Genomic DNA, 13,038 nt, shown 5'->3' with positions numbered 1-13,038 from the left:
GGGGGAGGGACACTACCACTGCACCACAAGAGGTTGCATGTCCTCTTTTAAAATGCACATGTTGTAATTATAAATTCAATTTGCCATAATTGATCCAGGTTTTTGATCTATCACATGATGAATGAAATGAGATTCATTCTTTCTCTCTCACACAAACACACACACACACATTCATTCTCCAAACTGGATCTCTTCGTGTTTAGGACAAGACATCCACATTACATTTGTGAGTGATTTTTAGATGGTATGGTTGAAGAGACAAACTCCAGTAGAGTAACCTAGTAGTCTTCGCTGTAAACCTTTCCACAAAAGTAGACAACCTATGGCCTGTATAGACAGTGGTCTCTGTCTATCTGTTTTGGAATCTATCCCAAAGTGTTTGATGGACATTAATACACTGAATGTTTCCTTCCTTACTATTGGTAACAATTTCTAGTGCTTGTTTAGATTTTTGAAGAAGTACCCATATGGTTTCTCTATCTAAGATTTGTCCTTTAGGACAAGAGCAACTCCTATCCTGGTGGCATTGGCATCATTAGCTGCTTTAAAGGCTTGGTTGAAGATTGGGGCTGTTCATAGAATCATTGAATCCCTACAGTGTGGAAAAGGATCATGGTGAATCAGATGGGTCTTTCCCTAATAAACAACAATAGTTTCATTGTCATCATTAAACTTTTAATTCCATCTGTCATGGTGGGCTTCAAATGCCATTTGTCCCAACAAGTCCACACTGACCGTCTGAAGAGTATCCCACCCAGATCATTTCCCTACCCTATTGGTCGACATTTCCCCTGACTAATGCACCTAGCCCACACATCCCTGAACATCTTCTACTGAATCTGTGGCAACTTTCCTGGGCCTAGCCGATATGGATGTTGCCTTATAGAAAAGACCTCTCCCACATCCACATCATGTAGGGCTAGGATGCTGCAGCCTGAAGTGTTCCTACATAGTCCTATAAATGCTGTAAGCAGCCTCATTAAATCTGCTCACTCTTCTGCACCTCAATGGGTGCTTCTGATAGAACACAGCCTTTACTTTATTCCCAAGTCTGGATTCTCAATTAGATAATTTACATTACCAACTTAACATGGCCAATTCACCTGACCTGCACATCTTTGGACTGTGGGAGGAAACCAGAGCACCCGGAGGAAACCCACACTTACACAGGGAAAATGTACAAACTTCACACAGACAATTGCCCAAGGCTGAAATCAAACCCAGGTCCTTGGCGCTGTGAGGCAGCAATGCTAACCACTGTGCTGCCCTGTAAGAGCAAGTAGCTTATTAAAATAATCTTCAGCTTCTTGAAATCTGTCTGACATTTTTCTGTCCAGATACAGTCTTTAGCAGGTTTATCAGCAGGGTAGCGATTGTGCTGAAGTTTGGGACAAAACTGTGGCAGAGTCCCTGCATTCCCAAGAACTTCATGATTTTCCATTTTGCTGTGGAATAGAGAATTATGCGACTGTTTGTACCTTACTGACCATAAGCATTGTTTGTTTTTCACCAACTCCACATCCGAGGTAGGTAACTTAGGCCTCAGCAGACGACATCTTTGTGAGATTGATTGGCCACCAGGTCAGCTGACTGTATGTTCAGAAAAGGGCCTCCAGTTCCTCTCAGTGCATTTCCCAGATGTTGCTGTACACTTGGAGGTCATCTGGATACACTAAAAAATTAGATAAACTCGCTACAACCTCGTTCATCCATCTTTGAATTGTGAATGGGGCATTTTGGAGTCAAATCGCATGTCACAATACTGTAAAACATGCCTGAGGAGGTGAAACAGAAGGCTTTATTCAAACAGACAGTCAGAGGCAGGGGAATCTGCTAGACCCCCTTCAGTTGGTCTATCTTGATAATAAAAGTTGCTTTACCCACGCTATCCAAGCAGTTTTTCAGCTGGGTGTCATTCCCCTTTTGACAGTCAATGTAACGACTTGTGGAATGTCTGACTCATGAGTAGGCATAACTAGGAGATCCTGCTACTGTTGCTGGGAATTATTATGTGGTGCTCCAGCAGTGAGTCTATCTTCTACTGAATCTGCGGCAACTTTCCTGGGCCTAGCCGATATGGATGTTGCCTTATAGAAAAGGCCTCGCCCACATCCACATCTTGTAGGGCTAGGATGCTGCAGCCTGAAGTGTTCCTACATTATCCTATAAATGCTGTAAGCAGCCTCCTTAAATCTGCTCACTCTTCTGCACCTCAATGGGTGCTTCTGATAGAACACAGCCTTTACTTTATTCCCAAGTCTGGATTCTCAATTAGATAATTTACATTACCAAGATTCTCTATCACTCTGTACAGGCCACTGAACTGGGCTTTTAAGGTTTCATCTGGTAATAGGTAGGAGCACATGGTCTCCGGGTTGAAATGATTTAGGCTTAGGTATATTTATCTGCCTATTCCTCACAGCTGACTGGCTTCAGAATGACAAATCTTAGATGTTTTTTCCCTGACATTTCAATAGTGACTGCACTTCAGAGATTCTTAATTAGTTGGAGAGCAATTTGAGATGATCTGAGGTGGTGAAAGACCCTAAATAAATATGTTTTTCTTTCAATTCAGTCTGGCTTGTCTCACTTATTGGAATTTATTCAAAGCTAATTGCTTTTCTACTTATATTCCTCAGTACACCCTCAATTACTTAAATGTTAGCACCCACCAGTCTCTGATCAAACAAATTTCTTCTGTACATTAATCAGGGTTGTAGAGTTTGATGAAGAATCTGTTTTACAGCCATGGCTATGAACCATAAAAGGAACCAAATTAAAACCTTCCCTCCACTACCTTTGTACTCACCATGGTGGGACAGAGTAGGGAGAGTTTATTGAGAAAAGTTGGAACCAGCCAGATCTTTTAATGAAACTGAGCTGGTGCAAGTCCCACCTTCTCCAAAGGGCAGTTCAAACTCACCTTCATCTCAGTGTCCTTCAGACACTGCAGTCCTTCTGCCTCTATGCACTGTTCAAATGAGTCATTTCTAGAAACATTGTCCTCCCTTTTTGAACTTGATTGCCTGGTTTCTAATTTGAGACGGAAAATGGGCTTGGGAGTGTTCCATGGATCAAGGTAAGGATTGCAAACGATTGTTAGCTAGAGCACCGAATCGATTCTTAATTTTTATCGCAAAGAATATGTTCGTAATTTAACAGCAATTACGCTAAATCAAGACTACTTTCTGAAACCGGTTTAACGTCCGCCAGAGCTTGGAATTTTATTCAGGTCGGCTTTGAGTTCCTTAGGATTAGCATTCTACCAAAAAGTTTACGAGGTTATTTCGACAAGTTTCACAGGACGCATTCAGAGAGGAAATTGTTCTAATGTACGTTTTCAAAAAAAAAGACACCGGACAAAATCAAGTAATCTTATCATGTGACATATCAAAGGATTGTGTGACTGTAGGTGAAAACTGTAAATAATCAGACTGTGTAATTTAAACCAGGAGGGAGAGTGTGTCCCTTGCAGAGTTGTAATTCTGAAACAGTCTGTCGAATTAGTGTTTGAAATGGGGCGATTTTGATTCCCATTTATTTTAAACTAACGCCCCCATAAACCTACGTTTAAAATTTAATTGCATCAAACAGTACAACTTTAATGTTCAATGTGAAGTTACGCTTTTTTGCTTATAGACAAATTTCAGAACAATTCATAAACCGTGTCGCGGTTTAATTTAGATGATGTAGGCGGATGAAGCAAACTGGGATAGAGGATAAGGAACAGAGCAGCATAGTGTATTCGGAATATTTATTCGGTTGTAAGGTGAGGGAACACAGAAGCTGACTAAAGCGGATGGCCTGATTCTGTGTCATAAACACTGACGCTCGAGTCCAAGCCATTCTTCAACTGGATCACGATATAAACTGGATGGAATTGTTGCTTTAAAATGGAAATGTGAGTCTATCGGATTTTCCTGTTGTTATTTAGTTTCATGATCTAGTTAGATTCCGAACCGTTTCTTTGTTCATTTCACTTTTTGAAAAAAAACAATGCTGTTTCAGCATCAATTTTGCTTGCTCCTTCCCGTGAGAAGGTAAACATTTATTTAGTCTTTTTGTGGCTCCCAAGCAGTTCTCTGCCTGTACGGGTGTGACAGAACCTGCCATTTATCTTTCTTTAAAGAGTGGTGGAAAGTTAGCAATCGTGAATTGGCCATACTAAATTGTCCATAGTGGTCAGGGATGTGTAAGTTCAGTGCATTTTTCAGGGGTAATTGCAGAGCAGTAGGGTAAGGGATAGGGTCTGATGGATCTTCAGAGGGTTGGTATGGACTTGTTGGGCCAAATGGCCTGTTTCCACACTGTAGGGATTCTGTGATTCTATGATTTACCACCCTGTGCATTTCATTTCATTTTAAACAAAAAAAAGGATTATATGATTGAAAAAGCAGGGTTAATGTGTGTTCCACCCTCTACTGTCTGGGCAGTGGATATACTAACATAACAGAGAGGCTCTGCATTGTGGCAAAAATGGGGAATATGGTCTGAAATTAAGATCCCAGCCTGAACTATAAGACTTTCAGAAATAGGAACAGGAGTAGGACATTTGACCCTTCAGACCCGCTGTACCGTTCAGAGGGATCATGGCTGATGCATCATTCCTCATATGCACTTTACTACATTTTCTCCATCACCTTTGATTCCTAACTGCTGAAGAATCCATCTATCTCAGCCTTAAATATAGAGAAGGACTCAATCCCCATAGCCCTCTATGGCAACCCTCTGAGAGAAATTCCTCCCCATCTCAGTCTTAAGTTGCCACCACTTAATTCTGAGACTATATCCTCTGATCCTAGATTGTCCCATGAGGGGAAACATCTTCTCAACATTTATCCTTCAAGCCTCTTCAACATCCTGTCAGTTTCAATAAAAATAGCTCTCATTCTTTGAATCTCCACTGAGCAGAGTCCCAACCTGATAAACTTGTGCTCATAAGACAATCCTTCCAATGCCAAGGATCATCCTTCTCTGAACAAAGTACATCCTAATTTCATGGTGTGGGTGTGCAGTCAGGTCAGGTTTTTGTCCCTATGTATTTTAAAGAGGAACATGGCAATTTAAATCAGAAATGCCTTCTCTGAAGTGGGATGCTGATATTTTTGTGCCATGATGCCAGAGAATACATATTCGACTTGCTAAGAGAAGAGCCTTTTCCCCCCACATTTGCAGAGGGATTATAGCTCCATGATTCTGACATTTAAACCTTCCCCATTCTCAGCCCAGGGGTGCTGGCTGGATTGGAAGTCCGACCAGACAATGCAGGAAGCTGCTGATTTCTGAAGAGGGCTCTGTGGGAAGCATGCCTCATTGCTCCAGCACTCTCTCTGAAAATTAAAATACACAACAAAATGAAAACTGCCCCTCTAAACTAACCCGTCTTCCTTCACAGCCCCACAGCTCTACACACTTTCAGTGCCCCATCCATGTCAACCCATGATTCCTCATTCCCTCTACATATCCTCCGTTGTCCCTCATATGTCACCCTATGCCTATAAATCCATCCCCAATGTTGTTTCATATCCCAATATCACCTTATACCCACATATCTCACTATTATGGGCCCTTATATGCTTTGTGCTAACTCATGCCAATTCATAGTCACATCCTTTTCCAATTCACCTACTATAACAATTCTCTGAACTACCATTATTGCCCATGCACATAGGACCAAATTATATTTCTATATTCCACACTACACTCTTTTGATAAAGCACATTTTGACAGCACATGAAAACTTTGATCCTAATTGACAAATTTCACACTTTTGGACACTGATAGGTTTAATACTTTTTGAAACTTATGGACAGCTTTTCTATTACTTTGGCTTTTCAGTCTTTGACGGGCACAACCTCTTGTACTTTGTACAATCCCAAAGTAGACCTGACCCCAGCATCTGGAGTACCTGACACCTCCCTGCTCCTAAAATTTACCTTACTCCCCAAAATGTGTACCACCACAGCCACATCCATAGAAGCATCTACCTTCTAAAGGAATATCCTGATTCTGCAAACAAACTCACTAAGTCCAGTGTTGTTGTTAGCAGGTCTAATCTGTACACTCCAAGCTCCATGCTGTAGTGATGCCAAACTATCAGTGGAGGCAGCTGATGAATTAAATGGTGAGGTGTGTAAAACGAGCATGTACAAAACCTGGCTTGACTCCATTTCCATCCATGTTTGGGGTGGAAGTTGTGATTTTGCACCACTTCACCATTTCCACTTCAGTAGAGATCCTCTCTGTCATCGCAAAGATTTGGGCCCAGATCTGAACTTTGCAGATTTCTTTCAGCTAACCATTTATAGAGGGAACATACCTCTGTAGATATGGTCCTGAGACACCTTTTGGGGGTTCACATGTTCTTTGGGGGAATTCAAGAAATTTTAAGGAGAGGACCAGATACACCAATTGGAGTTGGGGTGAAGGATTTAGATATCTTTTTGAGATTGTTAGCAGTGGATAAGATTGTGCCTAAAAGGCACATTAACCTTTTGGAAAGTTCAAGCTGTCAAGCATGTCAAAACATGTGATCTTGATGAAGGAGAATACTTTTCTCAATAGAATTCAGTCTGCAACATAACCTTTTTCAGTAATGTTTGATTAATGTTTGGCCCCAGTGCTAGAGGCCTTAGGCAGCTTTCTCCCTGGCCCACCTCTGAATCTGGCAGCAGTCTCATCAGTGCATCATTCTGAATTTCAATCCATCCTGCCTCCTGCAATGAAAGGCATGAACTGTAATTGGTCATTTTTAAAGGCTGGATTCACAGAGCAAAGAATTCTTGTGAATCTGTACACCCAATCTGGGAATGAAAATCGGGGCTTGAAATGGAGTTCTTGACGAATCATAACAATTTGTCTATGACAGACACAGAAGTGACATAAAAAATGGTATGCAGTCATAAACCATAGGTCCAAAGACACCTCTAGTGATAACACATTTTGGTATCAAAGTCATATACCACATTATACATTCAAGCAAGTGGAAGACATGAAGAAGGGAAGCAATATAAGATCATATTTTTGAGAAACATATGTTTCAATACATTAAGTGGAAGTCAGCAGATAGTGAATTGCATAGAGGTAATGAATACTTGAGTTTATCATCTGTGTTATTCTGTGATTCAAATGGAACAGGAGTATCCAAGTTTTTGTTTGCATGGTTTGATTGTGTACAATGGAGTCTAAGAGCTAAGTAGAAAGATTACTTCCATATTCCTCCAATTTTACACTTATCTCAAATTGCTGGTATTAATTGATCATAGGGTTATCATGTAGGATTTATCAGAGAAGGACTGACTCAGCATTTGAGTTTGGAACAACAGAGTATAAATTTTTTGAAGGAAGCTGTCTGGTTGATTTTTTTGAATAAATTGTTAACATATTATGGAGGCATGAGTCTATAGATGTTACCGATAGGAATGCTCAGAAACATGTGATAGGATTCTGCCCATTGTTTATTGGCAAAGAAAAAAGCACACAGCAATTGAGTCTTTCTAACATGGATCTGTAATTGGTTGAAATGTGGGTGAAAAGGGATGAAAGACATTGCTTCTTAAGATTTGTGGCTTTTTTTTAAAGAAAAGTTGCTAAAGACTTAACTTAAAGATAGTCAGTTGTACATATGAGATTAAGGTGACTGAATTATGTTCACCAACATATGTTAATTGCAGCAGAAAGTTTAAAAAAAAGACAGAGAATTATCTATTTACTTAGTTGTTTGTGGGAGAGGAAATCCTATGCAAGACTTGAGAAAGACAAAGCTTAATGAAGTGAGGCCAAGGGGTAATGGAGCTGTGAACAGATTTAGAAATCCAGAGAAATAACTCACTAAAAGGTTTAATATTTCATAGTTACAAAAAGACTAGTTGGATTTGGAAGTAAAATTTCAGGTGCATAGAGTCTAGCTTGGAAAAGTTGCTACTTGCCTTGAGCACAGGAAACTGATCAGTCAGAAAGTCTTGATTGTTTACACTTTGACATTCACTCTTATACTGCAGAATTTTGATTCCCGGAGGCATGTGATATTTTTAGAAGAGTAGGCAAGGTAGAGACATCTTGTGATGCTTCATCATAATAAAGGCACTATATAAAGATAAGTTGTTGCTCATTGTCAACGAAGATGACCAATTGTGGAGAGCTGGATCCAGCAGGTAGGTGTAACCACACTCAGAGCTTGAATCTTACATTCTAACGTTCAGGCAATGCAGCAGGCAATTGTTAAACTGCAAAGCAAAATGGTAAATTGGCCTGCAGACTGCGTCTAATTAAGACTTGAACCCAGGGGTTTGCAGTAGTTGGTTTGCTCCATTCACCATGAAATATTCCACCGAAGGCTGAAATGGACAAGTTGGAGATGTGCTTGAGTCAGGAAACAAATTGATCAGGCTTGAGCCCCGATTCCACGTGACCCAAACTTGTTTGGTTTCCGTGTTAAAACTCCACTCTAGGTCAGGTTTTTTGGGAATACTGCAACCAGTTGTAGGGATCAAGATGGGGTTCTTCACTTTATAGAAGACTGTTGAGTGTCAGACATGTATGAGGGAATCAACCCTGATGGATATCATTTCATAGTCTTCCTAATTAATGGCCAGCACCAAGAGCTACTTCCAATTGCTATTATCAGCCAAACTGAACAAGTGGTGATGTTGAACAGCAAGCTCAAGGCTGTGTTATTCAGCAGTGCTTTTGAGAGAGTTGGCACTGCCACTGTAAGCAAGAGGTGACACTGGCAATGTTGGATGGAGGTGCTCCCTGATGACTACTCCAGTTGTTAAAAGTGAGTGCCAGGTGATCAGTGTTGAGAGAGATCCCATCTACCCTGTGGCTCTCTGGTACCAATATCCCTTCATGGGGGAATTAAAGGAGACTTCCTTGCCAGCCCACTCCAACTCGATGCTGTAAGGCTGCACCTGGGCATCGGATGTGTTTGAATCTCAATTTCACTCGACTGCCTCTGTGCATTTAACTGATGGAACATAACTCTCTGACAGCACACTCGGAACTTTGAAGAATGCTATTCAAAAAGTGAGAATTGTTTGTTTTGCTCCCAGCTCCTCCAACAAATCAGTCTGTGCAGGATCGAGAACATTCCTCCATGAATCTCAGTAAAGAGTTAATGGCCTCGAGTGCTCGCAGTTCAGATTCATCAGATTGATCCAACAGATAAAAATGATGAGTTCCTGGGAGTCAGTTAGACCCCAGAACAATAGATGGCAGCAGTAAGATACAGAATTACCATTCAGTTGAGGTGACTTAACAACCTCACAAAAGAGAGCAAAGCCATTAATGAATAACCCACTTTTTGGCACTGTGTACCATGCTTAATAGTTTCATAAAACAAATTCGGTTCTTTTGATTATAATGAACAGATGTTGAGCATAGCTATGCAGCAGGGAATATAAAAACTTAATTAAGGCAACTGTGACTTTTTAAAATATCTACCTTCCAGCGGTAATAAACAAATTCCCTTCTTTCTGCTTTCATCGTACCAGTGGGAGAGAGCAAGACAAATATATTGCTTTCAAAGATGCTTTTGAGATAATGACTCAATGGTGATCATTTTAAGATTTATTTCTTGTGTAGTTTGCCACCAACTCCTCTCTCACATAAAAATAGTTGATCGCTGTGCTTGTGCCATTTGGAAACGGAAGCTTAAAAATTCTACACTGTTCCATTCAACAATTCCCCATGTTTTAACAAGGGGTAACAGAAATGGAAAGAAAAAAGTGGAGTCTCTTGCTGTATTATAAATTATGATCTTAATGATTCATACAAAGCTTCATTTTTATAAAATAGAATTGTTGATATCAATAGTATTAATCTGGCATTCCTTCCTGAGAAAGTATTTGACAAATGTGTTCTGTTATTTGCAGTCCTGGTACAAATGAAATTCAAACAGTTTGTCAATATATCATGGTGGTGCAAATAAGAACATGGTTCCAATTGTTCTCTTTTAGCTTTCTGAAAAATAGTTACCATTTGAAATCTTTTCCTTGCAATCAACTCCTATAATAATTAATTATCAAATTGTATATGACAAAAAATGTTTCTTTCCTAATGGCATTCTTTTCTCTAGTTGGGTGAAACATCATTTGTATATAATTTCTAAACATTGACTTTATTATTTTTAATTTTGCCTCACACCAGAAATAAAGAGGAGGGATTCTTGGTGATGCTGTATATTTTCACCTTGGCAACTTTACCAACATTCTTTTGGTCTCCAGTATTGTGTTGTAAGTATAATGTTATTAAATAAGAATGCATAAGACCTCTGTGATTCTGGAAAGACTTTTTAAATTAATAAACTTAGCACAATGTTTAATTATGACATAAAACATTTTTAAAAAAAATACAGAAAAAAAATTAAAAATCAGGCCTGAAAAGGCTAGCTTGCAGTGCACTCAGGATTCCTGGAGTAGCATGACTATAAATGTACTAAATAATGAGGATAAGGGGAAAAAAGACATATAAATGTTATCTTCACAAATGGCAGAAAAGAATATCTCAAATTCCTCTGCGTCCACCCATTCCGCACTGCTGAGGCTGAGATTATGTTTGCCAAGTATGAGGCAGATGGCATTTAATTCTCAATTAATCATGTGATTTTGCATTTGGTGATGCCTGATGTGGGCTTTTTTTGGGTCTTAAACCACTGCCATTATAATGCTGTTTGTGTGCTGCTAGATGTGTTAGCTCACATAATATATACCACAAAGATTAGGTTTTTGCTGAGAGAGCTGTCTGGAAGTTTATTAACAAGACTATCTCCATTTACATTGCTATAATACATGGCCTAGGTTTTGATCTTGCCGATGCAGGCAGCACTGTAGGTCAATGATCAATACTGCTGCCTCACAGCACTGGGTTCAATTACAGTCTTTGGGTGACTGGGTGAGTGGAGGTTGTATGTTCTCCCTATGTCTGCGTTGGTTTCCTTTGTGGAGTCTGGTTTCCTCCCACAGTCGAAAGATGTGCAGGGTTAGGTGGATTGGCCGTGCTTAATTGCCCTATATTGTCCAGGGAGGTGCAAGCTAGGTGGGTTAGCCAAGGTAATTGCACCGGTTATGGAGGTAGGGTGGAATGGTATTCAGAGGGTTGGTGCAAACCGATGGGCCAAATGCCCTCTTGCTTCACTGTGGGCATTCTATGTTACCATACAGTGCACACACACAACTGAAGAACACAGTAAATTGATTCCATTATGCTGAGAGAGTGACTGAATCAGATCATCTCATGTTCTGATGTCACGTAACTTTCTTAAGGATAAACTACCTGTCTGATCTGGAATCAGTGTAAGAGCACAATAGTGTCTTCTAGTGAAGTTTATGGAAAATGTACAAATATTTCCAGATTACAATTCCATAATTTCTAGTGGCTTATAAGCATGTGCTCACTGCTATACGGCTTCTAAAATAAAATTGTAGTTTAGAAATTATTATTGATGTGCATTTATAGAAATTACTCTGCGATAAATGCTACCAAAACATGTTTTTTTAAGAATCCCTACAATGTGGAACCAGGCTATTTGGCCCAACAAGTCCACACTGACCGTCTGGAGAGTAACCCACCCAGAGCCAATCCCCTATCCTATTACTCTATATTTATCCCTGACTCATGTACCTAACCCACACATCCCTGAACACTACGGACAATTTAGCATGGCCAAATTCACTTAACCTGCACATCTTTGGATTGTGGGAGGAAACCGGAGCATCCAGAGGAAACCCACGCAGACACAGGGAGAATGTGCAAACTCCACACAGACAGTTGCCTGAGGCTGGAATTGAACCCTTGTGCTGTGAGGCAGCAGTACTAACCACTGAGCTACCATGCCATCTGTTAGGTAGCCCTTCTCTTGCTCTAAGCTCATGATTTAATCATGGAGTATCTGCACCCATGTTGAGGGTGCTGCACCTTGGGCTTTCCCAGGACATTTCGTGAATGGAACTCCATCACTCACCTCTTTGTACTCTCTGTGGCCTGTTATCTAGTACTTTTGGATTAATGCATTTGTAAAAACCATTGGTTATTATTTGATTTGGTGTCTTAACCCAATTGAGAATCTTCATTGAATTACCTACACAACAAGGCTTTCTCCTGACCAATAATTGCAAACAAAGGATATGTTATGCCCTAAACTTCCACCTTTGATTAAAATGATTTTGGTAAAAATGAAGTGAGTTTGCCTTTATTCAGTACCCTTCACAACCAGGAGAAATCTTTTCTTTCAATAGTGCTCCAAGATGTTTAACATCCATCTGAGTGTGCAAGCACATTAAATTTAGGGTTGGGTTTGGTTTAATGCCTCAGACTAAAGATGGGATCTCTGACAGTGCAGAATGCCTTCTGAACTACACTGAAATGCTAACCTGGATTAGATCATCAAGTGGGGGTAACAGAACTTAAACCTGTATCAGTCTGGTTCATATCTGCCTAATTATAATGAATTTAAATTCCTTATTGTGTTGTTAAATTAAATGTACACTCCACCACTCTGATTATGTTTTCTTCTATTCAGCAGTGGAAGACAGACTCAACTACAATGGTCTGGATGATAACACTGTGTGTCCTAATATTAGGATTGGACAAGATGATTTGCCAGGCAAGTTTTCAGACTTTAAAAGAGACAAGGCATGGAAATACATCTAACAGCAAGTGCAGCAGACTGTTTAATCATATTTAAAGATGAGCATTTGTATTAATCCAGGCTATGAATTCTGATAATATACTGAGAACATAAAAACCAAAGAGGTACGAATACATAAAATATGAACACCTCAATATCTGCTGCTGTGGGACCTGTGGTTCACTCCATTGCTGCAGTTGTGGGGATGACAACTGTCATTGATCTTTCTCCTCTCCTTGTCTCATTTTAATTGATTTGAATATGCTGCCACAAATACTTCACTGAAGCTGACCCCAGAACAAGTGTTGATGCCAAATATTATGGGAAAGTGAGAAGCTTGGAGGAATGTTTTGGCCTATATTGAAGGACAATGAGTGACCAATATAAAACTTAAGAGTCTTGTAATTTAC

The 13,038-nt window shown here is 39.9% G+C and overlaps 1 protein-coding gene across 4 annotated transcripts in view; it reads left to right on the top strand.

Annotated features, from left to right (window-relative positions):
* The first annotated feature begins 2,841 nt into the window (after window positions 1-2,841).
* The window catches only part of LOC140476952 (uncharacterized), a 121,326-nt gene continuing 111,129 nt past the window's right edge, over window positions 2,842-13,038 (top strand). The window contains exons 1-3 of one of the 4 annotated variants that reach the window (XM_072569974.1): window positions 2,842-3,079; window positions 10,150-10,235; window positions 12,521-12,604. In XM_072569974.1, coding sequence (XP_072426075.1) covers window positions 2,967-3,079; window positions 10,150-10,235; window positions 12,521-12,604 — 283 coding nt within the window. In that variant the 5' untranslated portion in view covers window positions 2,842-2,966. Of the gene's footprint in view, window positions 3,080-3,703; window positions 3,902-10,149; window positions 10,236-12,520; window positions 12,605-13,038 lie in introns of those variants that run through there. The other 3 variants (XM_072569973.1, XM_072569972.1, XM_072569975.1) reach the window with 3 other exon arrangements.

Source organism: Chiloscyllium punctatum, chromosome 5, assembly GCF_047496795.1.
Source record: "Chiloscyllium punctatum isolate Juve2018m chromosome 5, sChiPun1.3, whole genome shotgun sequence".
Classification (NCBI taxonomy): Eukaryota; Metazoa; Chordata; class Chondrichthyes; order Orectolobiformes; family Hemiscylliidae; genus Chiloscyllium; species Chiloscyllium punctatum.
This window is presented reverse-complemented; position numbering and strand designations above follow the sequence as displayed.